The 27,308-nt window shown below is 41.5% G+C and overlaps 2 protein-coding genes across 4 annotated transcripts; one reads left to right on the forward strand and one right to left on the reverse strand.

The window, feature by feature from the left end:
* Window positions 1-1,069: 1,069 nt before the first annotated feature.
* Window positions 1,070-9,497, reverse strand: dhx33 (DEAH-box helicase 33). The gene is made up of 12 exons (XM_022746035.1): window positions 9,182-9,497; window positions 8,747-8,907; window positions 8,014-8,241; window positions 7,647-7,817; window positions 7,177-7,362; window positions 6,843-6,954; window positions 5,488-5,647; window positions 5,151-5,239; window positions 4,935-5,062; window positions 4,549-4,752; window positions 4,350-4,436; window positions 1,070-3,205 (listed from the first exon to the last, which is right to left on the reverse strand). The coding sequence occupies exons 1-12, from the start codon at window positions 9,390-9,392 to the stop codon at window positions 2,897-2,899; spliced, it is 2,046 nt and encodes a 681-aa protein (XP_022601756.1). The 5' UTR covers window positions 9,393-9,497; the 3' UTR covers window positions 1,070-2,896.
* A 5,161-nt stretch (window positions 9,498-14,658) lies between these two features.
* Window positions 14,659-26,538, forward strand: p2rx1 (purinergic receptor P2X 1). 3 transcript variants are annotated; one of them, XM_022745851.1, is made up of 14 exons: window positions 14,659-14,957; window positions 18,140-18,284; window positions 21,088-21,159; window positions 21,549-21,618; window positions 22,897-22,984; window positions 23,194-23,274; window positions 23,656-23,797; window positions 23,948-24,093; window positions 25,176-25,266; window positions 25,354-25,419; window positions 25,522-25,617; window positions 26,031-26,120; window positions 26,245-26,289; window positions 26,380-26,538. In XM_022745851.1, the coding sequence occupies exons 1-14, from the start codon at window positions 14,821-14,823 to the stop codon at window positions 26,383-26,385; spliced, it is 1,275 nt and encodes a 424-aa protein (XP_022601572.1). In that variant the 5' UTR covers window positions 14,659-14,820; the 3' UTR covers window positions 26,386-26,538. The 3 variants fall into 3 exon arrangements, with proteins under 3 accessions (XP_022601572.1, XP_022601573.1, XP_022601574.1); XM_022745852.1 differs by having other exon boundaries at window positions 21,549-21,606; XM_022745853.1 differs by lacking the exon at window positions 26,031-26,120.
* Window positions 26,539-27,308: the final 770 nt, after the last annotated feature.

The following is a 27,308-nucleotide window of genomic DNA, read 5'->3' on the forward strand; positions in this document are numbered from 1 at the left end:
TACGACCTTTGCACCGGAAATAATAGGCTACTTTAAAAGCGAAAGAAAGAAATGAAATTATTACATGTATCTTTAAAATTTTCAAATACGATACAATTTTATATCCCATGAATAACTAATCTGAAATAATGAAGTTGTATATATATATATATATATATATGATATATATATATATATTTTTTTTTTAAAGGTATGGATGTTTTATCCAACTCGATAGCCCCCCCTTGTGGTTTAATTCAGGTACTCAAGCTTCAAAGTGGCGCTTTGACCTCAGTAAAGACTTGAAGGTTTCAGCTTTTAAAGCTGTCCATGAAACAACACTGCATGTATATGAGCCCTGCATTGAATAGTAAGTAAGTAGAAAGTAAGTACAGCATCTGTCCACAAGAGATGGATGGACAGGGAGGTCTAAATTAAGTCATCATCATCATCACAACAAGGACCTGCTGTCAATGTCTAATAAAGGTCCCTGACGCACAGGATCTGCTGTACCATCAAATCAGGACAGAAATCAGTTTCTGGACAGTAGTGGTCATTGAGGGGGGAGGGTTGCATCCCCCAGGGGAAAATGTCTGTATGTTTCAGTGTAATGAGGTGAATCAGTTGCATCATTTAGACATGATTGTCCTGCTGCCAGAAGATGGAGCCGTTTTCCAACAAGTACCCGAGGACTTCACATTTCACTGCATCTACTGTATGGTTGGCCCCGGGTGCTCGTTTATATATTTCTGCATTCCCCCTCCTCCAGGTGATGTTTCACCTCCTCTCCCACATGCGCTGTCTGCATCTGAGTTTAACACATGGACATGTTTTTTTAGCCAGTGGTGGTTCAATATGCAACTTAAACAAATGTGACGTGGAAACTTAAACCCAACAGCTCATATACACTGAGACTTTCAGCGAAGTAGGAGACAAATTGTATCCTGCAGTTTAACTTTTGAAATGAACAATATCTTTTAATTCATAGTTTGTTTGAGGAAAGAGCAGCGAATGTAAATAAATTAATTCAATTTTTTGAGGAAAATGATGTCGGACACAAATTATTATTCCAAGCAGAGTATTTCTATATTTTCTTAAAACAAACATAGTCTAGGATAAGTTATTAACACAAACAAGTAACATACTTTGTCTAAGTTGTCAACAGACCATATTACTAAGTGGTGCGCGCTAGTATAAAATAAGTTATCGTTAGTGTAACTCATCAATGCACTTGAACTATGCCTTATGCTTTCTATAACACCCAGAAGACTTCTCAACACCACAGTTTAAAAGCTTTCAGCTCTTTGACAGACACTAACACATCTATGACACATTTGACTTTTACTGTGTCAAAACCAAGCAGTGGAAAACGCTCATGTGCCTCTTTGAATCTTTACTCTCCACATGCAGACTTGAGCTCTGAGGCAGTGGGTTTATTTTTCATTAGAAATTATAACAACTGTGAATATGTGAGATTATAACAAATCATGTTAAATATGGTCATCATAAACTCATCAAAGGCATGCATTTCATCTTATGGAGTTTTTAACAGAACATGCAGATCTTAAACGTCTACTTTTCCTGTGAATGAAAAAAAAAATCTTAAAAACCCTCATGGGTAGCATGATCTGTAAGAGACTCAGCCGCTGAACAAACAACCTGTATGTCACAGTAAGTCTGATAACTCTCTACATGAACCCCAGATGCAATTGGTGTTTGATATCTTGTAAAATTACAAATAGCTCATGTCATTTATTCAGGTTACAGTTTATATTGTACAATCCTGAGTCCGGTATAAAAAAAAAGACAAGAGGAGCATCCATCCTATTCCTCAACATGGTGTGATTTACATTCTACAAAGTATGAAAGACCTGAGTGATCAGATCGTTAACTATAACCTCCATGCATTGCATACATTTTGTTGTCATCATACACCTTTGATTAGTCTGTGCAGGGTCTGATTGAGGATCTGTGCAACACAACGACAACAACAAAGAGTAGAACCTGGAGAATAAGGCATGCTGCTTCTCCTGACGTGCACGTGTTCATGAAAGCGGTGATACCGTCTTAGACGTGAAAAAAAAGGTCATGCACACGCTAACAAGACAAGTGCTGCATGTAGACTAAGTAAAACCATGTCACTGTGACATGTGAAAACCTCATATTTAACTCTAACTTTGGTGTTTTTCATGTTTTCTTGTGATTACATAACGTCATAGATTAAGACAAAGCTTCTGTCTTCACATATAAAAACCCTTCTGTATAAACCCAAAACTACAGCGGGAAAGTTTAAGAAGAGATTGCTTCTCTTAGCCTCTGAAGAGCTAACATGTTGCAACTTTGTGTCATTCAAATTAACACTGAAAACAACAACTAACCAGTATACATTATCTTTCTGAATTAACTTGATGGGAACAAATAACAATTAAGCACAATAGTTTGTGAAATGAATTTGATTTTGACGACAAAACAAACAGATAAATCATATCAGACCGAGACATTGCTTATTATTTAAAGAACTGTGCTGCAGTGAGGTCGTCTGTGCTGTTAAAATGCATGCAAATGTCGAAAGAACTGAAGAAGAAACGATCTCCTTTTTAGGTATTAAACATGTGGCCCTAATGTCAAGATGAAATATTATCAGGCTGAAGAAACAGTTTATAAAATCTGAATTACAGTCTGGAGGAGGTCAAAGTTGTGAGGCCTCAGTTTGCAGATTTCTGCTGCTGCGTTGACGCGTGCCAGATGCTTGTCAGCTGGGAGGTAGTGAAATCCAGAGAAGTTTACTGCACAGAAAATGTTCTTTTCTGATTTGCATCAAGTGTCTTCATCCAAATTCGGCTTTGTAAAGAGAATCCATGGTTCCAGTATTACTGTCACTGGGTGATTTGATGGAGGTGTACTGCTTCTCTGTTGGTTAGCTCTTGGTTGGGTGGAGTTTGCGGCCAAAGTACTCTGGTGCTGCGTCCAGCAGCCAGTCGGCATCCACCAAACAAAGGTCTCTCATGTAGCAGCGGGAGGTGTGCAGCAGCTCGTTGAAGACCACGTACGCCGGCTTGGCCTGGAAAAGGACAGAGGAGGGGTGGATGGCCACGGGCTGGTGGGTGTGCAGAGCTAAGTAGCTGCCGTCGGGTTGTAGCTCTGCAGCATTGACGAACATCCCGTGGGCAAGGCAGCGGCGAACATTTCCTGTCTCTGCCCCGCAGGACTCCAGCTTCAAATTCAGCTGGTAAGACAAAAATAATTTAGTTATTAATAAGCTCAAATGTGCTGCTGTCCCTGTACACAACCAGTAGAGTTTACTCGAGGGCTCATTTCATAAGTCAAGCGAGCACTGTTCCACCTCGTTGTTTTCAGTGATGTCACTGACCATGTGTGTCCCGTCTAACTCAGACAGACGGAGTGACTCAAATGTTGCAGAAATGCAGCTGGGGGGCGGATGAGAAAGAGCTGCTACACAAAGAAAGACGTCGTGTCGGTCGTGTCCACACACTCTGGCTTCAGTCAACATGGTACAGGGCAACAACTAAGCTAAATGTAAATACTCAAAAAAATACTGTATAATAGTGGGAAAAAAATGGCCGATAAAGGAACCATATCCAACCTCTCGGCTCAGTTTACCCCTTGTCTTTGGGAAGAATTCAACAGTTACATGGGTGTTTTACTTTGGAAATTCAGTGAATTCCTTTCTCATGCTCTCTCTACAACAATGTAAGCAAACCACAAACTATTGAATGTTACCATGGTAACATTGGTCTCTGGCCTGAGTTAGTCTGGGGGCAAGGTGTCAAATTTTTTTGGCTTAAAATTAGTCAGTTTTTATTTTTCTGAAACAGCCTGACTTGGATTAGACTGAAACTTTGAGCAAATTTAAGACCAACACTACAGACGAGTAGCAAATATAAATGTAATATGCCAGTGTGCAGTTTGTGTTTGAGTTCCTCAAGAACCAAGAGACTTTTGTTCATTAGCAGCTGAGTCAAGTGACGGGGTGAAACTTAGTTCGTTTTTAAGTATTAAAATCAATCCACCCATTTTTCTTCCTTTTCAAAACCTGGTTCCTACATTACCAACAATGCAGCTACAACACTGCAAACTACAAAACACCTGTACATGGAGTTCCCCTTCCTACCCTAAAACACTCAGCTGATGGATGAGATAACAGAAGCTATAAAAGTTTATTTATTGGCCTCATATTATTTATTTTCATAGTTGTATGAACAGATGGAGACTCCTGTGCACAGGTGTATTTTATAGGATATTTTGTCATTAAGGGTTACTGGGGGTAAATGTCAGAATTGAATGTGATATTTGACACATTCACATTCACACAGTACAGTCTGTGGTCACAGGGATTTACGGGTGTGTACCTTAAGGCAGATTTCTTTGAGTTGCGCCTGGACCTCTTTCACCAGACCCATGTTCCTGCTGTTGACAAAGTTCTCCCGACACCACTCCTGTAACAGCAGACATACGCTGGATTATAAAGTAGCTGAGCCACATAATATGACTTATGGGTTGCGCTTAGTCACATGTACTTTCTTCCCCTGCTCGTCCACATACACTCACCTTATTACCGCTGACTTTCTTGAACGCTCTGTAAATGTTGAGGAGCGTCATGTGGTCTCCTTCGCTGGAGCTGAACTTCTTGCGTGCTGCGAGCACCTCTTCCCGCCGGGCTGGAGGGTTGTACAGCACGGTGTCCACTGACAGCAGAGACACGATGCTCAAAATCTCCTCAGAACAGGAATAATCCGGGGACAACAGGATGGTCTGTGACACGCAGTGAACAAGGCAGGAGGTGTTAAAACCTAATTCTGTCTGGGTTATAAGCATGTGAACTATGTGGCGCTGCGGGCTACAGGCTGTCACTTTATATCATCTTTAACTAATACACAAAAAGATCTGAGCAGCCCCCCTGAACGCAGTATCTAGTGGTGTAAAGCACTCTTTACCTTGGCATATCGCGGCTCCAGAGGGAAGCTTGCCATCTTCTTTCCCAGAGCGGTGAGGAAAACCTGCCCCTCCTTCCTCTCCACGGCTCCCAGCAGCTCTAAATGGTCCACAGCAGAACGAACGGCCTCTGGGATAAACACAGCAACTTACTATGACCTGCCGACCCTCCCGAGTGACCAGAGGAGCACAGTGATTCATGATCGGTAGCATCTTACCTGGAGAGGGCCTGGACATGAAATCAAAATTCATCACATCTGGAATCCCTAGAGCCATTAACTGCAGCATCACGCCGGCTAAGTTACACCTGCAGTACACACACACGCACGCACGCGCACACGCACGCACACACACACACACACACACACACACACACACACACACACACACACACACACACACACACACACACACACGGAAAAAAAAACAATAGACAAACAGGCCAATCAATCAGACTGACCCAAATGTATCAACATGCAGGAGAGAAGAGCCTCAGACTCCTGCACATCAGCACATACTGTACTGAGATTTATTAACCGTGCGAAAACGTCCTACCTCTGGATCTCAGGCACAGTCATGGGGATGAGGTTGTCAAACTCCTGCTCGGTGTAGAGACGGTAGCAGGAGCCGGAGTCCTCCCTGCCGGCCCGGCCCGCTCGCTGCCACGCCTGCGCTTTAGAAACCCGCTGCACTGCCAACACCTCCAACCCGCTGTCTGAGAGTCACACAGCACATGTACGATCAGATCATAACAAAAGAAGCGAAGGGAAAAAAACCCCCCACAAGACACTGTTTGTGATACTGTTATAAGTCATTCTTGCTGCTATGGTTCGGAGGATGTAATTGATGAATATTTGTTAAAAGTAAAAGAGGGATCAATTTCTCAACACTGAGTCACAAACACTGTTACATTTTGGGAGGAGTGAGGTAAATTAATTAGAAGTGTGTAATTATCACTGGGTAATTGTAGAAATTTTAACAGCTGGATTTTTTTAAAGAAATAATTTGCATCGCTCATATACAGCCACTACTGTCAGTGGTGGAAGAAGCATTCAGATACTTTAAAGTAAAAGTACAAATACAACAATAAAATTACTCTGTGAAAGTAAAGGTCCTGCGTTTAAAATCGTAGTTCAGTAAAAATATTTAAGATCATAAGTTCTATCAGCTAAGAGTACTAAAAAAGTGATGATATAGTATGATATAGGAGATTATTAAAATGTATTAAAATCTATTGTTGTTTTAACTACTTTATATACAGCACAGATAGTTTGGTCCAGTGTTTCCAAATCCAGGGGTCGGGCGCCTCCAAAGGGTCAAAAGATAAATCTAAAGGGGTCGTGAGGTGATTAAAGTGAGAGGAGAGATAACAAACAAAGTTCTGCTGCACGAGATTAGAATTCACTTTTAGGACGAAACAAGAAGTTTAGAGAGGAAGTCTCTCTCTGGTGGAACTATTAACAACTCATGGACATATGAAGGGGATCACAAGCCAAAAAGGATGAAAACTGAAGGTGTAATCTTTAACTATGTGTTGCACTTCATGATTTGATTATGTGTTTTGATGTAAAATCTTGATCTGAGAAGTAACTAGTCTCTACTGCTGTTTTTAGTGGAGTAAAAAAAGTACAATATTTTCCCTCTGATTCGTAGTGAAGTGGAAGAACAAAGTAGCACAAACTGGAAACACTAAAGTGAAGTGTAACCTCGAAATTACAAATCAAAATTACACTTGCACAAATACAGCTGTTATGCAGTAAATGTTCTTATTACTTTCTTCCACTGATGACTGTGGACCTTCTAAAATCAATATTGACCTGATTGGTTTTAGTTAATAATAAAATTGTGTGTGTGTGTGTGTGTGTGTGTGTGTGTGTGTGTGTGTGTGTGTGTGTGTGTGTGTGTCTCACCAGGATTGAAACGTTTGGCCTTCACCATCCCTGTGTCTATGATATATTTGATCCCAGAGATTGTAACTGACGTCTCAGCAATGTTGGTGGAGAGGATAACCTTCCTACTGCCCTGCACAAAGGGAAAGGGCACAAACATTTTGAGTGAGTGAGTGATATAATAGAGCTTCACAATAACAAGAAAGCAATTCACTATTAAGTGCCTCTTCTCCTTTAAAGAGATCAAAACAATTAACAGAAACCCAGTTGAGAACAGCAGCACGCAGACTTCACATATTCTCTCCTGTTTGTCTGCAGTACTCTGTTTCTCCTGTGTGTCTGTCGTTGCCTTTACCTTGGGAGCCGGCTGGAAGACCCTGAGTTGCTGTGCTGGGGGCAGCGACGCGTACAAAGGGATAACTACCATGGGACCGCAGCCGTCAGGCAGATGCTTGGCGATGTCCCGACACGTTCTCGCCAGAGCCTCGATTTCCTCCTGACCCGTCATGAAGACTAAGATATCATGGGACGGAGGAGCCTCCTGCATGCACACAACAAAATCCTGCTCTGTTCCGGTGTCGCGAAGAATCATCACAGTCCACGAACATGCACCCAGGAAGCTGTTTACTCACAGGTTTGGGTTACTTAAGATATAAAATGAAAGACTTTCTATTGTTTTTGGAGATACAACTGAAAATCTGATTTGTCAGGGTCCCCCTGTATTCAATTTAAATAAAGAAATACATTATATTAGAAGAAGCAAGACATCACTATCCCAGCACGACAAAAGTTTCTGTTTAGTTGAAGGTAAATATTAAAGACTACCTGATGGATCTGGAACACAGACACGAGTGCAGCCTGCAGGTAGTCTGACTGGGGCTGCTTGGTGTAGTAGATCTGAATGGGATGCTGCCTCCCCTCCAGGTACAGTACAGGTGACTTGTTGAAGTACTCAGAGAACAAATCTACATCCATTGTGGCTGACATCACTATGACCTGCATGCGTTACAAAAAAAAAAAAAAAAAAGCGTATGCCTAAGCAGATCAAGACAGCAGACGCAGAAAATGAGCTTACAGGAATTAATGTAGAGCAAGCTTTTTCATCTCTCAGGCAGTGAAGGGATTAGCCCGGTGTTTACTATGAATGTTAAATATCTTACTGGAGCCAGAGCAGCTGCAGCTGTCCTCCTACCTTCAGGGGAATCTTATTAAGTTCTCTGCGCCTGCGTTGAGCAGTCTTAACCACGCCGAACAGCACATCGGTGTGCACGGTGCGCTCATGAGCCTCATCCAAGACCACCACGGTGTAGCGCAGCAGTAAGGGGTCTCCGATGGCCTCGCGCAGCAGCATGCCATCTGTCATGAACTTCAGCTTCGTCTCAGGGGAGGTGACATCCTCGAAACGCACCGTGTAACCAACCTAGGAAGGAGTTTGATTCATTTACCATCAACAGCCCAGTGAGATTTAGCACTGATGTTCTTATATCACCTCATACATCCATCCCAGGACTGTAACATGATGATAGCAGCCAGAAGAATTTATTCTACATATGATTCTATATATTGAACATGTGCCATTTAATTGTACAAAGTTTATTTCAACAATTTACAGCATAGATATGGTGACAATTATATAGTTATATATCATTTGGGGCGGCTGTGGCTCAGGAGAGAGTGGGTCATCCACTAATCAGAAGGTCAGAGGTTCAAGTCCGCATGTCAAGGTGTCCTTGGGCAAGATACTGAACCCATAATTTCAAGTGTGTGTGATGTATGTGCGAGTGGATGGGTGACTGTGGTAAATATTGTAAAGCGCTTTGTGTGGTCTCTACTATAGCACTTATATAGCTTTTATCGAGCCTTTGAACCTGTGTTTTAAAGTAAAGACTAAGCAGTGATGTGGGAAACCTGTCCCCTGTTCATACCAGCTTGCCAAGCTGAGTCCTCTTCTCCTCTGCCACCCTTCCTGCCAGTGAGATGGCAGCGACTCGACGGGGCTGTGTGATGGCAACGATGCCCTGTCGTCCGATGCCGGCCTCATACAGATACTGTGGGATCTGAGTGGTCTTCCCAGAGCCAGTCTCACCTGGTGCATGAGAGGGAATGGACAAGTTAGGTATGGTGCAAGTAACACACTGTAAAGCGCAAAGTGTAAATTATACAAAAATAATTAAGGCATTTAAAGAAGTTTATTATTGTAAATCAGAGAAGTATTCAAAATTATGAACCGAAAACAAGATAGTAATATTAGAGCTGACAAGATAATTGAACTTTAGAGTGGATGTTCCCTTTAACTTGAGTTGCACGGCAGCGGCTAACGCTGTAGCAACATTAGCTAACAGTAGCTGAGAGCACTTTACCAATGAGAATAGCACTGTGCAGCTGTCTCAGTTGGTTCAGCAGCTGAGGTTTCGCCTGGTAGATTGGAAGCTGCTTCCTCTGGACTTCTATCGGAGTGGTTGCATTTCCCTTTCTAGGCAGCAGCATTCCAGGTTTATTCTTATCGAGACGGAAAAAAACTGACCCCGGCTTGAATTTTTTAGCCGGAGGAGGGGCGGGGTCGTGGGGCATGGTCTAGAAAAAGTGACTCTGATAGCAAAACCTTCGCGGCTCTTTCTTCGGGCTCGTTTAACGTCAAAAATAAAGAAAAAAGTTTTCTTCGTGCTCACTGACAGACACGCAAGCGTCACTGCGGATGTTTTGCTCTCTCTGCAAAAACGTCCCCACGTGGTAAAACTCGGCGCACACGTTTGACGTCATTCTTGTGGGTAAAATTTAACCCGAGTCAGGACTGTCAGGTTCACTCACACAAGCCACGAATGTACTGTACATCAGTGCGTTCATGATTTCATTATTTGTCATGGTGCGTAATGTTTCAGTCGCACCCTTTAATTACACTTCACAACAAAAGAATTTTCTGATGTTCCGTTTAACCAATATGATGAATAAAGTATCTATCTCCTGTATCTATCTATCTATCTATCTATCTATCTATCTATCTATCTATCTATCTATCTATCTATCTATCTATCTATCTATATGGAAGATTAAGAATGTCTCAATAAAAACAATTTAAAAAGGAAAAATAAAGTGAAATACAGTACACATTGTGATATGTATTGCCTTTATGTGTGTGCATTTAGTGAGTAATAATTAAAGCTAAACTAAACTTATGTTAAAAGGACACTTAAGCATTTTGTCGTTATGTACTGGAACTGAATGAACTATTTTTCCTTGTGGCATGAATTTTCCATACAACATCAAAATCAAACTGCAAGACTGAAAACAATGTGAAAAGGTGTACTGAATTTGACTGTGCCAATACTTGATGCAAAGCATTCATTTTCACGAGGAGCTGCAAAGGAGTTTTATTTCTTTTTGGAAAGATATGTCAATACAAAAATGAAATACAATCAACCATTCACATAAGTATGAATTTCCAACTTTTAAACAGCATTGACATCAACTTCAAAATTGTAATTGTGACTATGAAACTCTGAAAACTCAGACATATCCAATCCAGAACTGACTGATTCAGAAGTGAGGACAAATATGGACACCTCACAACTACAGTGAGAACTAAGGTGTGTTTTCTGTTTCAGCATTAAGGCAAACACACTCAAAACACAAAAACACCACAAACATGAAAACACATACAAGAAAGAAAGAACAAACTGGACACATGAGCCAAATCCGGAAATGGAACAAAAACAACATACAGGGGATGGGATGCTAAACAGAGTGAAGGGCTTGATTTGAATAAACAGAAATGTAACAGAGGCCTTTGCTTATGTAACCTTTTATTAAATTAAATATGATAATAACTTAGTTTGAATACTTGGTCAGTTTACAATGTCAATTTGCTCTGACATTTACTGAGCTGTATGGACCTGCCCAACAGGCAAGACCTGCCAGTAACTATGTGCTGTCCACCCGCACAGTTCTGTCTCAGCAAGCCCTTTGGTAATTTGCCACTGGCTTTGATGTAAGTGTTGTAATTCCTGGAAGATTAAATTTGTTCTCAGAGTTGAAATATAATACTTTTATGATTATACTGTTGCTACCACTTGTCAAAAGGTAAAGCTGAATGTTTTACTGGTTAGCAGAACAACAGTGCTGCTTCTGTGGTGTTCTAATATGTACAGATATATCACCACATTTGAATAAAAATACATCTTTATAAACAGAAATATTATGTCTATGTTAAAATTTGCTTTATTTTGTGATATATTATTTAAGTCAGTTTAGAAATAAGTGTAGCTGTATGGTCACTGCCTATCCAAATTGTTAGAATTGTTATAATTAATATAGTTATGATTATTACTTTTATAATTATCCCTAATCTAATGGCTAATTTGTCAGTGCACACTACTTTAATCCTCATTGAACCAACTCACAACTCACCTCGGACATGAGCTAATGGCAGCCATGAACATGTCGACAAACTTTCATCTGAACTATTCACTGCACATTCAGACACATGTGTGACCGACTTCCTGCAGCTTTAAGACATTTTGTTTGTACAGCAGGAAACACACACTAATTGTTTTATGTGTTGACAGCTAATTAGAGTTAGTTTGTGAGCTTATAGTTAACACTGAGTTGTTTGATGGAGTATAAGTTAATGCTGATGGATGTCAAGACAGATATCTAGAATTACATGAAGGGCTGAATGTGAGATGGATTCATTTTGCAGTGAATAAGCTTGATGCCACTGAGGAAAGCAGAAAGCCTATAACACTAATGTTCTGAAATGTGTTTGTTGTGTTATCAGATCAGAAGTGACAGAGACAGAAGGCTGTCAGTAGTCCCTGTTCTTATCTGTAGCATTAGTTTACCCTCCTCCGTTAAACCACTCTGTTTACTTCAAGCTAATGCTCGCCAACTTATACTTACACTACTGTTTCTTCTTTCTCTATTTATGTTTTAGAGCATTTTTTGCCTTTATTCTGACAGCGTAAGTGAGAGAGAGACAGGAAAGTCAGGGAGAGCAAAGGGCCATGGGTCGGACTGGAACCCATGCCGCTGCGGTCAGACTACACCTTCATGATACGCGCTCTACCAGGTGAGACACTGGGGCAAATTTTTATTGAGACGTTTTAAATCTTCATTAACTTTTGGGCCCCAATAAAATACACCTTTCATTGTGCTTCTCTAATGTGGCTGGAATTGTGAAATGATAACACATTATGATCACACGGTCACAACATGACTCCTCATAAAATCAATAAAATATGATTTTTAATTGGTGGCCGGCCCTATTAATAAGATAAGATAAGATAAAAACCTTTTCGAATGTTTTCGGTAAACACTGTTCACAACTGAAAGCAACTCATTAATCAAAGTTATTGTATTAGGGAATACATAGAGAAGATAATCCACTGAGATATTGGGATTATTTGATATGAAATGATTAGCTCATATTTGATGGTGGATTTAAAGCTGTCACTGAATTAAAGGTTTTTTGAATTTCCTAACTATTTTAGGTTCTCGAGCCGAACAGAAATAACGGAAGTATTTCGACAGTGAAACTATGTCGTCATCTTCCTCTTTAATTATTAGCAATTAGACATATTATTATCACCCTCTCCTGCCTCCGGTCCAGGTGTCAACAGGTCTGATTTGAAACAACAGCATTAACATCTGGAGCTGGGGGGGGGGGGCGTCCTCAGATAACTCAGTATTAAACCTTCCCTGTAATAATCAGGGCAGGGCATCACACACCTACATTGCATCACATGACTTGCCCTTTCAAGACAGTCATGTGGCAACACACAGGATATTATGCAAATGGTGAACAATGCAGAGGAGTTGTGTCAGTAATGTGGTTGACATGTTGTTCGGTCAGGTGCAACTAATGAAGCAGTGAACAGCGTTTTCGATTTCTCCTTCAGGGGAAATGAAATTCTTTGCCCTTCTTTGGGAGAAAGTCTGAGTCCTGACTGGCTTGTCTGTGTTTACATGTTGCTGTGGATGAACAAAGAGCGTGTTCAGTTTACCCACTGTTAGATCTCATGGCAGCAGTTAAAACAGAGCCCCTTCTTCAAACCTCCGCATGGTGTTTTACTAATGGTGTTTTTTTGTTCAGTATGTTTTTGCTTGTGACACTCTGTAGTGCTCGTCCGCCACTGATCACCGTTTCCGTGCATTTTGTAATTATTTGATGTTCCTTTTTTTCCCTCCATGTAGTTCACCCAACAATGCAGTCACCTCAGTAACCCTCCGGTTCTTCAATACAGATTAGAAATCCTCTTTTAGACCTAATCAGTGACAGTCATGGACAACCTGCCAGTCTGATGCTGCATGGGAATAAATTAAGATAATCTCCAATTTATTTGCTTCATCATTGCATCTATCCATCTCTGTCAACATCAACTAACTCATCAACCTGAGACTTAAATTCACCACTTTGGTCCAGGCTAAAATATCTCCACTCAATCTGATGGATTTCAAATCTCCACACTAATGACTAATGGCATGCCCATCAGCCTCAGCCTGCATTTGATCTTTATAGTGCTAATTTGCAAATGTTGGTATTCTCATCTAGGACAGTGAATATGGTTTCACAGCCCCTCAGAGCTGCTAGTATGGCTGTAGACTCTGACACAGAAAGTGTTCATTGAATTCGCCCATATAGCAGCGTCGGTCTGCTGTTGTTAAAGTGCGTAAATGATGCGTAGATGTTTCCACTACATCAGCCTTGTGCCCTAAATCATGCACAATCAAATGAAGAAAGAAGTGTGCCTGGCATGTGCACTACTTTTTCTTTTTTTTTTTACAGCTGATAGTGATGGCAATAAATGACAATGATTAGTAAATGTGTGAAATCCTAATTTACTGCTCACAATAGAGTAGCAGTGAATCATTGAACGAGAAAGTGATTTCAGATTTTTGGTTCCTTGCTATAATCCTAATAAAATCTATGCATGGCCATTTTGTGACAGGTTCCAATGTATATTCCTCTGTCTCTCTCTCTCTCTTGGAATGGGCTTAACCAGATTTAGATTTGGATTTTAAACACGATTCCAAAATAAGATGTTCCGTTCCCTAATCTCTGGAGATTAGAAAGCGCTGCACACAAGTGAGAAAAACATTTTTGCAGACGGAAAAAACCTTTTATGTAATATTCTTAATATATCAACTTATTCATACAGAAATGAAATGGTTCACTTTTATTATAATTAGCCGTTTAGGTTCGCCACTTCCTCTCCTCCGAGAGTGAAGATTAGAAATGCAAAGCACCTCACAGTATATGAAAGGGGAGAGTGAATTGTTGAGTGGGGTGAGAAATTTAAACTGTGCCCCCTCCACAAAAAAATGACGATAAAACATAAGAAGGCTTAATGTCTGCAAATGGTGACACGAGAGTAGGCAAACAAGCTGAACTGAGGCATAAGCACTGTGTGTTTATGTTGAGCTTATGTGCCTTCTATCTCTGCCTTGCAAGCAGGAAGAGAGTGTCAGTGGAGACGATAAGGTTTGATTGCGCCCACACACACACGCACACACACACACACACACACACAGAGGAAGGTCCAGTGCTTGTGTGGCAGCTGTTGAGCTATTTGAACTTGCAACCAAGTCAAGAGTGAGTTCCAAAAAATGTCCCAATGTGGTGTATGAGAAAAGAGATGAGAGAGGTGCAATGAAAAGTCAGAGGCTGCAGTGAAGAGGTGAATGGGAAGGTGCACAAATGACCCTGTGCAGAGAGAGAGAGAGAGAGAGAGAGAGAGGGAGAGAGAGAGAGAAAGAGTCAGAGGGAGGGAGAGAGGGAGGGAGAGAGATAAAGCAGCGGGGGGAAGGAGGAAGTCCAACACTTCAGGACTTCTCATGAAAGGCTTCAGACGTCACTTATGAGAGGAGGCAGAGGATCCTCGCCACCAGTGAGGAACGAGGCAGAGGCGACCAGGGGGAGAAGAGGAACTGGAGTGTGGGTGCTTATATGCGAGCGGGGTGAAGAGAGAGACCCTCCTCTCTGTGGGTCAGCCGGTGAGAGAAGATGAAGAGCCAAATCACCAACGCCCTCTCCGACTTCTTCTTTGAGTATGAGACCCCGCGCCAGGTGCTGGTGAGGAACAGGAGGGTGGGAGTGGTGTGCCGTCTGATCCAGCTGGGGGTCCTGGCTTACATCATCGGGTAAGACCAACACATACACCTTCTCTTTTAGTTTAGTTTTGGTTTGTTTTTCCGTTCAGGGGCAACAGGCAGATTTGTTTGTGGAGAGGATTTACATGTTCCAGCTTGTTTGATGCAGGCGTGACCTCTCAGAGCGACCCTGCAGATTCCAGCAACTTCTGGCTGGGTTGTTCACAGTGACATAACCCTGATATCTTCATTTTGCACTGCATTATAAAAACATTAGAAAATTTAAATCTTATTTGACTTTTTGATCAGGATACAGTAACTTTCCAGGTGCTGTTGCACAGCAAATAGACACTGCAAAAAAAGTATTGACTGATTGAGTGATGGCAGAATCATTTTTATCATCTGCCCTTCTCAAGTCGAGACAAAAAAGCAGCATGCTTGTTAGCTTACGTACAATGACTCACTCACTCACACCGGACACTCTCTACCTCCACACACTTGCTTTGACATGTTGGAGTCATTCACTGGAAAGTCACTCCCCGAGAGGGAGGGATATTTTATCTCACTTCAGAGCACTATGTTTTGTTTTTTTTTTTTGTTCATTTGAGATCACTCATATGGGCTGTTTGTGCATGTGTATAAGTGTGTGTGTGTGTGTGTGTGTGTGTGTGTGTGTGTGTGTGTGTGTGTTTAGTTTTTTCTGTCTCTGCACCTCTGAGCAGCAGAACCTGAGGAGCTGTGTGTGATGAACACGCTGAGGCATATGCTAACACAGATAACAATCAACTGCTGCCCAATTCCCTGCCAAACAGCGCACAGACATGTTACCTTCTGCTGCTGATGTTGATGGTGAACAAAGAAAAGACAAATTTAAGAACATCTTTTCTTGCTAATGGCAAGGTTATGTTTATAAAAAAGGAAACAGCCTGCTGATTTAAACTGATTTGAAATGTTGGTTTCTCTTTGTGGTCAATGGCGCTTTAATCTCGACAATCTCCAGAGTCAGAAAAAGTTTGTTATGATAATTTCTTTAATTTTAAACCTTGAAAGTCTTTTCTGCTGCGATAACTGTGACACATCTTTCTTAGTCGGAACTGCGCACTGATAAAAAAAAAAAAGAAGAAAGGGAAGAGTGTTTTCGACTGTTTCGGCCTCTCTTGGTATCAAGGCATGACATGTGCATGACAGAGCTGCCTCCCCTGCATCCTGACCCCCCATCACCTGCCTCTTTCAGCCATCAGGCCACATTAAGGTTGGGCAGTGATGGGCATGACTGGAGATGTGATTATAAAACTGTCCAGATTCTCCTCTTTGGGATTGAGGCAGCAGGCTGTCAGGTGGGAGCAGCACTCAGGCTACGTCCCTGAAGGCACCGAACCAGTGAACCAGTGAATCACTCGCTGTCTTGTCAGGAATTTTGCATTTCATTTTAGATTCATTTTATGCTTCTATTTTTGTGCGTTCACTCTCTCAGCATTTTCCTTCCTTGACCAACCACTCTGCATGAATTCAAAAAAAGGAATTGCACATGAATGGTTTTGAAAATATATGATATACCAATTGAAAGTAAATCTCTTAATAAAGAAAAAAAGCAAAGACTAATTTAATAGAGATCGCAACTCTTCTTTCACTTGGTTCCCATCTTGTCACTCTTAAGTTAACAAAGCTGCCAGTTCACTGTTTGCGTTTCACAGTGATTAGCTGGAGGTTGATTTTTGTCATTTTAATTTGTGTTCACAAAACGAACACTAATCTCAGCGCCACAATATGGTGGAAAGAAAAAGCCCCCCACACATCGAGAAGCCTCCTCCCTGCCTCCCCATTCTCCCTCCGTCAGAGCAGATACAGATCTCACTTAGACCGCTGTTTCTGAACATCCCTCCATTATTTCATGCTCATGGGTTTCTTTATTCTGTTAATGTGCTCTATTTTTCTCCACTTCCCCTTCAGTGTAAGCTCCAACTTACATAATTTGATTTTCTCAACTGATAGAAGTTGGGGCTTTTAGCTCATTGTGCACCTTATTTTCTTCTGCAGTTTGAACGACGTCTCTGTTCAGTGTGTTTGCTGTAAGGTGCTTTCATTGTGCGCGGATAAATGAACGTGTGCTGCAACGCATGCCGTCCTGTAGGCCCTCTGCCATGGGATAATTGCTTTTCACACCCTACAGTATATTAAATATTCCTGTGTGCGTGTGTGTGTGTGTGTGTGTGTGTGTGTGTGTGTGTGTACATACATTATCTGTCCAGTGCATACCAGCTGTTACCCATACCTCCTGGCCACGCACACAGATTGAGTAACACAATGAGAAGCTTCACTCTGCAGAAATCAAAAAGCACCCGACTCTGAAGCCGGTTTCTGCTTGATGGGAATCCTTTCATGTGATGAAGGATTCAGGCACTTGCTCTTAATTGAGTCAACTCGACAGTACTGCAGTTTTTCACCAGAACAAAACCGGACTATTTGACATTTTGGTATATGAAGCAATGTCTTAAAAGAAGAAGTTGTGAAGCAGGTCTTAAACGTCTTTGTAGATTATCAGCACCAGTGGAAGAAATACTCAGATCCTTTACTTCAGTAAACATACCAATACAACAATGACAAAGTCCAAGCAAAATTATAAAAGTACAAATATACACGAAGGTGCGAATACAGACGCATTAATGTGTAAGCCCTGTGTAACGCACTTTATACACTGTTACAGTTTAGCCTAATGGTTCCCAATTTAAGGGTTGGGCCCCTCTAAGGGTCACAAGATTAATCTGAGGGGTCGTGAGTTGATGAATGGGGCAGGAATGAGGGAAAACCAAGCTGATATTCAGATTTCTTGAAATAACTATCTGGTGGTCTGTGCTATCATCTGTGACATCACATATATTTCTACTTGATCTATTTTCACTTGCTTAACAGACATGTAAGTTTAATGCAATCATTGGTTGCCACCCATTCAAGTTGCCACCTTGAAAAAACATTGTAAATGCCTGTACTCTGAGATTCAATATGTCCAATTTGTCCTAGTGATGATGAAGTACAACATCATGGTGGTTGCGCAACCACAATCACACGCACGTGTCCCTCTGAGGTATTGCTGCTGGTATGTGGGGATAGCTGTGCAAAATGTCAGCATCACCCATATACATGCCCTTGCCTGTGGGGTTGGACGCTTGGCTCGGGTGGAGCGGGAGTCTGAGGTGCTGACAGGCTTGACAGGATGCTTTGTGTGTCCCGTACAGGTGGGTTTTCATCTACGAGAAAGGCTACCAGTCCACAGACACAGCGGTGAGCTCCGTCTTCACCAAAATGAAAGGTGTGGGCTACACCAACGTGAACGGAAGCGAAAGAGTCTGGGACGTGGCCGACTACGTCTTCCCCCCGCAGGTTGGTGACTGGTTGGCTGAAGCCTTTCGCGCATGCAGGAACATTTAGTGTGTGCTGATCACTTGGCTCCTAATTTTCAAGCGTATGTTTTGCACCTGGTACAAATCACTGACCATTGCTGGGATTTAAGTAAATCTGGGGCAGAGTCAGATGTCACGAGGTCAACATCCACAGTCCGTGATTCAAACTGTCAGAGCAATTAAACGTCAGGCTGAGTGAGACGAGTGACGTCAAGATTCTGACAAAGCTCAAGGTTTGGTCACACTTTTAAAACGTACGTGACCGCGTCAGCTTGATTTTATGTTAGATCCAGTCACTGAGGTAACAATGAATGGTGCACACACAGGTTGAAGAGTTACTGTAGGTTATAACCCTGATGATAATATGGCTTTGTCAACATCAAGGTGTCCCTGTGCTTTCTTGTAAAGAAGTCAGCAAACAGTCTTTCAAAAGGGACTCTGGTCAAATATATTTCTTTGTTTGCCTAAAATGTTGCTGGCTCCTGTTATCTGTGGGAAAGAAATAAAGAATACACAATGAAGGTTTGTAATGTTTGCTTTGAGGTGTAGGCGTGGGCCTTATTTAATTCGGAGTGGAATAAGCTCATAGTTAGGGATGATAAACCAACCAAGATGAAAAGAACACTTTGATATAATGAGTCACACTTTGATCAGGTAGGTATCTTTATTCTGAAATTCATCCCTTTGTCTGTGAAAACTCCACAGAAGGTCGTTGTTGTACTCGAGTTTATCACTTTAATGGATGTTTTCCTGTAGTAATGATTTATTTTGAGAGAACTTAAACCTAATAGTCAATATTTGATGTTCTGAATTTGGCCTGTGTGACCATAAACACCAAAGCAGCATGTTGTTGTAGAGGATCCTGTTTCCTGCTTAACAATATCAATGATATCAACTTCAGTTTCACAACAGCTTGAGCGCATAAAAAAAATGTGTGAAAAGACAATAAAATGCTAATTTTCCCAGGGCGGCATAAAATTGATGCAAAGATACTAGTGAGATAAAGGGAAAAAAGGAAACTGTGTTCAGTCAGAGGATGAGACCGAGACACACAGACGCACTACAACAGATGGTCAGTGCATCTATTGCTACCTTACAGCTAACATCTGTACAGTTGGTACACAGCTGTAGGACAACACAGACTGCACCAACACTTTGTTCTCCGTGTGAAAACCTTTTAAAAACTCACAAATGAACGCGTTACGACTTGTTTTGTCCAGGAAGACCTTCAGCCAAGGAGTAGTCCAGTAACACACAACTTGTTTTGATGCTCTGGGTTTTGAACTGATTAAGATATGACATAGAGCAAACGCTTCTTTAGTATTTACATTGCGGCAGAGTCTCGAGAACACTGATATTCATCTTGTGGCTGTGTCAAGTATGAAGCTGTAGGCAGCAACCAGTTAGCTGACCTTAGCACAAAGACTGGAAACGGGGAAGCAGCTCACCTAGCTCTGTTCTAAGGAGATAAAACATGTTAATTAGTGAGCTTTTAGAGGTGGTGCTAGGTAGATAATTAGCTAGACCACAACAGTGGGGTCAGCCCAATAGTCGTGAATATCTGAGACTGTATGACTGACTGAGTGATCACAGTTCGACCATTGGTCAGCTGAACACCACGTGACTGAGTTGGCGTTTTCCCATTGGCTGTTGCTCTGTCGAAATGCCATCTATTCTAGTTTCTATTAGGGGGTGTTTACAACCTGCAGTTTAGCAATATTTGCACATTTGTCACTAAATTTAGAGACTTTCTAAAAAATAAAAAAAAAATCCAGCGACAAATGTAGCAACGTCTTGGACAAACATTGGCGCCAGTAACGCCCTCTCTCACTGTGTCTGCTCTCGTCAAAGAGTGGCAGAGAGGCGGAGCTGCAGTGCGTCACCCAGACGGAGAATGTGAGAGACAAAATAAGAATTATAATCTGTTGCCTCTAATGTTTTCTCTTTTTTTTTCTGGAGTGAACATTTTTCAAATAAATATATCTAAACTCACAGCACACCTCTTTAATTTATGTCCGTATCTATGTATTCCTGTGTGTGGTGATTTTGCTGGACGTTACTGTTTATGAAATCAGGAAGAGCAGCAGCAGCAGCAGCAGCAGCAGCAGCAGCAGCAGCAGTCTTAATGAGCTGCGTTTCGGTCATTATTTCACACTTGTTCTGTTGTCTGACAACAGGAGCAGAGAACATGTCAGTGAGAACAGCTTTAATGTGAATTCAACTGCATTAAAACACTGAATATGTGAGCACAGAGAGGAGGAGAGGAGCAAACAGATAGAAGCTGAAACCCGCTGACACAAGGCAGCATGCTAATAGAAAGCAATGATGTCAGTTGTTTACCACGGTTTCACAACAGCTTTCACCTACATCCTCAATTTTGCACATTGACCACACACAGTCCAGCCATATGTTTAGACCTGGTCTTGTTTTCCCTTCAGACAGAGCCAGGCTACCAGTCTTTATGCTAAGCTAACAGCCTCCAGGCTTTAGGTCAAAGCATACAGATACCATCAACCTTCTTATCTACAGCTCAAGAAAGCCAAAAAAAGAAAAAAAAAAATCCCAAAATAAACTATTGCTTAAAGTTGAATACTCTGGGGGATGAAAAAGTATTTGTTTAGATGTGTCTATAATATCATCTGGGCCACCAGTGGGAAACAGCTGATTCATGTTCTACAGGCTGCCTACAATAAACTTTGCATGTTGTATAATAACTACTGCATTGTGTCATTTTATGGTATAAATACATCTGAATATGTAAAATGTTCTTTCTTTTACCACAGGGGGACTCATCCTTTGTGGTGATGACAAACTACATTATAACTGAAGGGCAGAGTATGGGAAAATGTCCAGAGGTATGTGAAAGTGCTCCCACATATTTTGTTTTCATCTCTCTTTCCCGCTGTTTTTTTTTTTTTTCTTCCTCTCTGTTTACTCCCTCTCTGACTGATACACTTCCATAAACAGTAAAAACAAAACGGAAACAGCGTCTCATTCCGAGACTGTTTGTGTAATTGGGTAATTGTGTAGCTGTGAAATTGCCGAAAAAGTCTTTTTAAACTTAATGGCTTCAAGATGAGACAAACTGCGGTTTCTGCTTGCTGCAGAATATGAAAGTAAATGCAAAACTTTCTTCTCACATTGTTGTGTTGTATTCATGTTTAAAATGTTCTGGTTTCTTCACATCCTCATTCCTATAGTTGTGTACACACACGCTGACAGTGTTCTCTTCTTCACGATACAGCTCAAAGGGAAGCACAACTGCAGCTCACATGCCGACTGTGAAGGAGGGAGTTTCAAACGTACGGGACATGGTAAATCCTGACGGCCTGACAGTGTGTGATCTCAGCAGTCCTCACTGAGTAACCGTCTGTCTGCCTGCGGCCGAACTCGGATCAGTCCAGATCTCTGGATTTTCATTATCGTGCTTTGTTTCGCGAGGGGCCGAAAGCCTGTCTTAAACTTCTTAAAGCCAGTGACAGGGCTGCGATGTACAGAGGGAGGTAGAGGATCATGTCAGGTTGTGGTTATGGAGCAGTGTATTTGCTAAATGGGTTGTGGCTCACACGCACAAGGTAGAAACTAAAATACACCAGATCTGACGCATCGCTATCGCTGCTAAAGTAAACACCTCATACGTAATTCAGACATTGCTCTTGTCCATCACCGAGAAAAAAATGGATTAAAATCAACAATGTAAGTCTTAGCAGCCAAACACATTGTGTGTGCGTGCGTGAGTGTGTGTTGTATTACGGCTTGTTGATCAGTGATGCGTGCAAGCACAACCCTGCCTTAAGCAAGTAGACATGTGCATGTATACGTATAAACACACGCACAGTTGTTACATTAACTTGTGAGTATGAGCTCACACAATATAAGCAAACAGAGACATTAAAATCAAATAACCTTCCAGACAAGAGCCTTTTTTTAATAGGTCCAAACATAAATACATACATACAGTACAGACAGCGAGTTCAAAGAGCACTTACATAAATTTATTGTCCTCCATCTGTCCCACGGTTAAATCCAGAGCCTTTCAAGTCCTCTGTGTCTCACATCACCTTCAATAAGACCAGTGTCAGCCAAAGCTTTAGATCTGTCTGTTTTAGACCAGTCAAATTCACCTTGAGGTGCCAGTGTCCCTTTAGAGGCGACATACTGTCTCTGTGCTTGTAGACAAGTAAACATAGGAGGGGGGCCCTGTAGCTAAACACAGTGGTGGGCGCTGGTGAAAGGTCAGAGACCGAAGCAGGGTGACCAAGCGCCTGCTGGAGAAGTGTCTGTGAACACATCCAGCACATGATGAGAGAGACTGATACCAACAAACTAATCACGTGGAGCGAAGTTATATATGTTAGGATCAGGGCAAGATAAAGGAAACAGCCATGTCAGCGTTTGCTTTGCCTGACTTTTCGCTTGCTGCTTGCGATGCTAATTCAAGATAAGATGGAGAGTGGAGGCGGACGATGTTTAGAATTGCTTTAATGTTAAAGCCTATGCCTTTTTTTTTTTCTTGCTGCTTTGCTTGAAACACATTTGCTTCAGTTTCAGTTTGGTGTCAATGATAAACTCCAGTGTGTTTCTGTTTCAAGGGGAAATGACGGGAGTCTGTGTGAATGAGACAAAGACCTGCGAGGTGTTGGCCTGGTGCCCTGTGGAGGACGATCACAACATACCAGAGTATGTGGAGACACTGAATTATTCATACTGCACGCTGGTACTGATTTGTAATGCACGTGATGACTGAAATTTGCAGCAATTCTGTGCCATTTGTGGGATTAAATAATCGTCTGTACAGGACAAACATAATTTGTGATGATTTATGCTGAATACTTGTATGAAGCTCCTCAACATAAAGTGTTTGATTCTTTTCTATTTTTCCGTTCCAGCCCTCCTCTGCTGATGTCTGCAGAGAACTACACTCTGTTCATCAAAAACTCTGTAACCTTCCCCTTATTTAAAGTCACAAGGTGATGGTCCTCATTCATGTCAAACTACATTTACTTCAGCAGGTGCGACAGATAGGTGGATAATAATTAATGAAACCCTTTTTAAACTCATGTTGTTGGTAAAAGCAAGTTTTAAATGAAATAGAAAGAACCTGATCTTTTATAAATAACTAAAACCTCTTTTTAAAATCCACTTCAGTCATGCTGTAGATGAGGGTGAAGGATGAAAGAGGACATCATGCCTTCAAGTGAAGAAAGCAGTGACTCCCAAATGGTGTCAGTCAACAGTATTTTTGGAGACAGCGTAGCGTCGCTTCAAGCTAAAAAAAAATATGCAAGCAAGAACAATGTTTTCCTGGACTTCTCTCTCTCTCTCTCTCTAACATCCAGTCGTGTTTTCAGGAGTAATCTGGTGGAGGGTATTGATGCCAGATACATCAGCAAATGCCTCCACGATCCAAAGGAAGCTCCACTGTGTCCAATATTCAGACTGGGAGACATAGTTAAAGAGTCTGGCTTTAATTTTGAAACAATAGCCCGAGAGGTAAGTTTCATCTTTACTCCACACTGAATGGATAGGAACGACTTCCAGGTGGATTGGAAGCAGATTTTCTATCTTTCTATTGTTAGCGTTTTGTTTCTCATGTGGTATTGGAGACCTGTATGACATAATAATGCGCTCGTATCTTGACAGGGAGGGGCCATTGGCATTGTGGTCGACTGGACATGTAACTTTGATGTGGATGTAAAACACTGTAAACCGACGTACAACTTCCACGGTCTGTATGGAAACCCAGCGGAGACAGACAAAGCCAGAGCATCAGTGGGATACAACTTCAGGTGTGAGAATAAAATGGACACGGACTCAGGTGGACTCGGCACGAAAAGGCCGTGTTCTTGGTCCTGACTGTGGTGCTTGAGCAATAGTTTGACGTTTGGAGAAAGGAGTTCAGCTGAGAGTGACATGAGGAGATTGATACAATTTGCATGGCTGTGCTTTTTAAGAGGGAAGCTGGAGTCAGCAGCTGGTTAGCTTAGCTTAGCTTAGTGTAAAGAATGGAAATAGCTCTCCTAGCTCTGCTTTAAGGGACATTATAACACAGCATAAAACCACAAAGTGTTGTTCTTCTCTTCACTTTAATTTTTTTTTCCCGAGTGACTTAAATCAAATGTAATATATTAGTTAGTGAGCTTCAGAGGAGCTGGTAGGGAGACTTTGTTACCTTTGGATAAGCCACGCTAGCTGTTTCTCTTTCTATCTTAAGCTAAGCTAACAGTGGCTGTAGCTTCATGGTCAACGACTAACTGTTTTATACCGTCTAGCTCTTCCTCTTGGCAAGAAAGCATATTAACCAAAGAGAAGTTTTTTTAAACACAGGTTTGATGCTCTGTCACCATTTTGTTTAGTCTTGTCTCTTGGTGATGGGAATTTCTACTTTCATGTCCATATACTGTCTCCATATGCAGTAGCCTGTGTACTATTTTTTGCTTGCTTCATTTGAGTTTGCGCGGAGTGCAGACAGCCTGAAGTTTATAATCTTTCCTCGCCCTGAGTCAAGCAGCTCAACATGGCGCTGCGTTTCTGAGCACAGACTGATGTCTTTGTTCACACATACTCCGGGCATCGTCATTATCAGGCTATTATTTATATTATGACAGTGCTAATTGTTCACTCTAATTGCATGGGTAATACCGTGCTGTCCTTTATTTATTCTTCTCTAATTGGATGATTCAGGAGGAGGACGTGAAACCTTTCATTTGTTCTGGTTAAATTCTAAAGACTTAAAAGCCCTGATGTTTTACAATAGTTTATTATATGGGAAATGAGTGTTATTGTGCAGGTTCCTAAAAATTATAATCTCAAATGGATGGTGGGAATATGTGGAAATGCTTTGTCATAAATATTCTGTGACATACTTTAGGTATGCGAAGCATTATCTGGAGGACAAAGTCCCAAAAAGAACTCTTCTCAAAGTGTTTGGGATTAGAATCGATATCATTGTGCAATCTCTGGTAAGTTTGAATATTTTTCATTCATATTCATGACTTGAGAATTAGGGAGAAAAAGCTTTTGAATAATTGGCCCTCTGTCCTTCACAGGCAAGAAAGTTTGACATCATCCCAACACTGACAGCTATAGGCTCTGGAGTGGGCATTTTTGGAGTGGTATGTTGTAGCCTTACTCATACCTGCAATAATTATTTATTGTCTGAGGAATACTTTGCATGCAAACTAATATAATTCTACTTTCTTCAAATAATCCTTCAGGCCACTGTAGTGTGTGACTTGGTGCTGCTGTATTTGCTGCCAAAAAGAGAATTTTACAAGAACATGAAATTCAAATATACAGATACACAAGTACAGGTAAGATCTATTCTGCATAAAACCTGATTATCACATGTAAACTGTGCTGTAATCAGTCTGAACACAAGATGGAAGCAGAGAGGCGTTTTACAAAGGGAGTCCAGACCGACACAGAGCAGACATCGGGGAAAGTTTTTAGCTGTCTAATTCCCTATCTGAACATCTTTTGGGTGGATTTCAGTTGCTGTGAAGGAGTGCTACACACCAGAATTAGAAACCACGCTAGTGCACAAGAACAGTAAACTTTCAACAACTATCAGATTAATGCTGTGTTTATGCCCATAACATCCATGCACACTGCAGAACCATGGTACAGTGCAGCCATTTATCTGATAGAAGATGAAATCTCCTCCTATCTCACCCAGACAGTTTCCCTCTGTAACTGAACCAGGCAGAACATTTTGTATTTACAGCATGACAGCGAGTCGCTCGGTTTAGACACAAGTGTCTATTACACCCTTGAAGCAAATCCAAGACAAGTCCGAGGCACTGACCTGTCCAACGTGAGTGCATGTAGAAGTCCAGACAGTGGAGTTTTTTTTTTTTGTCATGTGATGATGAAGCAAATCCTTTGGCACATTACCTGAGATGCCTAAATGTCCTGTGGCTTTGACTTTTATTTTACAGGATCCTGATTCAGAGGCAGGTAGCATAGAGACTGATGTATCTAAAGTAAGATTTTTTTTTTTTGGATTAATAAATAAAGCCTATTTGCTTTTACTTATGTGGTGGCTGATCTGTTCATCTGCTATTCTTGTGTAGAAGTGACCTGGGGACAAACTTTCAAGCCCATGGCCCATAGCCATGCTGATTTGAAGCTGTACTGCGTGGGAGCCCTTCACTAGATCCTGCAAGACAAGACAAGACAAGACAACACACACACACACACACACACACACACACACACACACACACACACCCACACACACACACACACACACACCCACACACACACACACACACACACCCACACACACACACACACACACACACACACACTGTAAATGGGCTGAAAAGGGACCAGGCCTGGAAAGGACAGTGTCAAATGACATTGCTCTCCGTGCCCTCTATTTCTTTTTTTGATCTCCAGCAGCATCTTCTACCAACAACATCCTCCCACTCTTTAAAACCACCCCGAGTGACTGTGACTCTTGCTATTGATGGCGTAGCTCAGACGTATGTGTACTCTTTTGGGTGTAGCTCGGTTTGCTTTTAGTTCGTGCACTCTGGGTGTAACCTCCACCTCTTAACTGTTTCCATATCTGTGCGGGTGAAAGAACAATTTCTGGCCCTTGGGTGCTCTTGTGTGTACACAACCCATCCGTAAGTCATCCATTACCTCTGTCACTGTCTTTGTCACAGCAAGATATACACACATCACGTGTGGATGTACCACAACTGTCAGAGTGATTCATCCCTTGTGTGCACCTTGTGATCGACAACTGAGTTCAATAAAAAATGTACAGTGATATTCCTGCTTGTTCTTTTGTCTCACAGTGCGAGCAAAGAGGAACACAGACAAAATATCAAAAAGGATTCAAATTTTTTTTTTTTTTTATTGTCTGATTATGTGTAGGTGTACAAAAAGCATGCAAAAAATAGCTTCTTTATATATATTGGTACATATTTACATTGTAACAACTGCATTCCATAGGGACGTGCCATGCGTCTGTTTTCATATGAGCGACTTA

The sequence above is a fragment of the Seriola dumerili genome, unplaced genomic scaffold (genome assembly GCF_002260705.1).
Source record: "Seriola dumerili isolate Sdu_G_001 unplaced genomic scaffold, Sdu_1.0 BDQW01000091.1, whole genome shotgun sequence".
NCBI classification, from domain to species: Eukaryota; Metazoa; Chordata; class Actinopteri; order Carangiformes; family Carangidae; genus Seriola; species Seriola dumerili.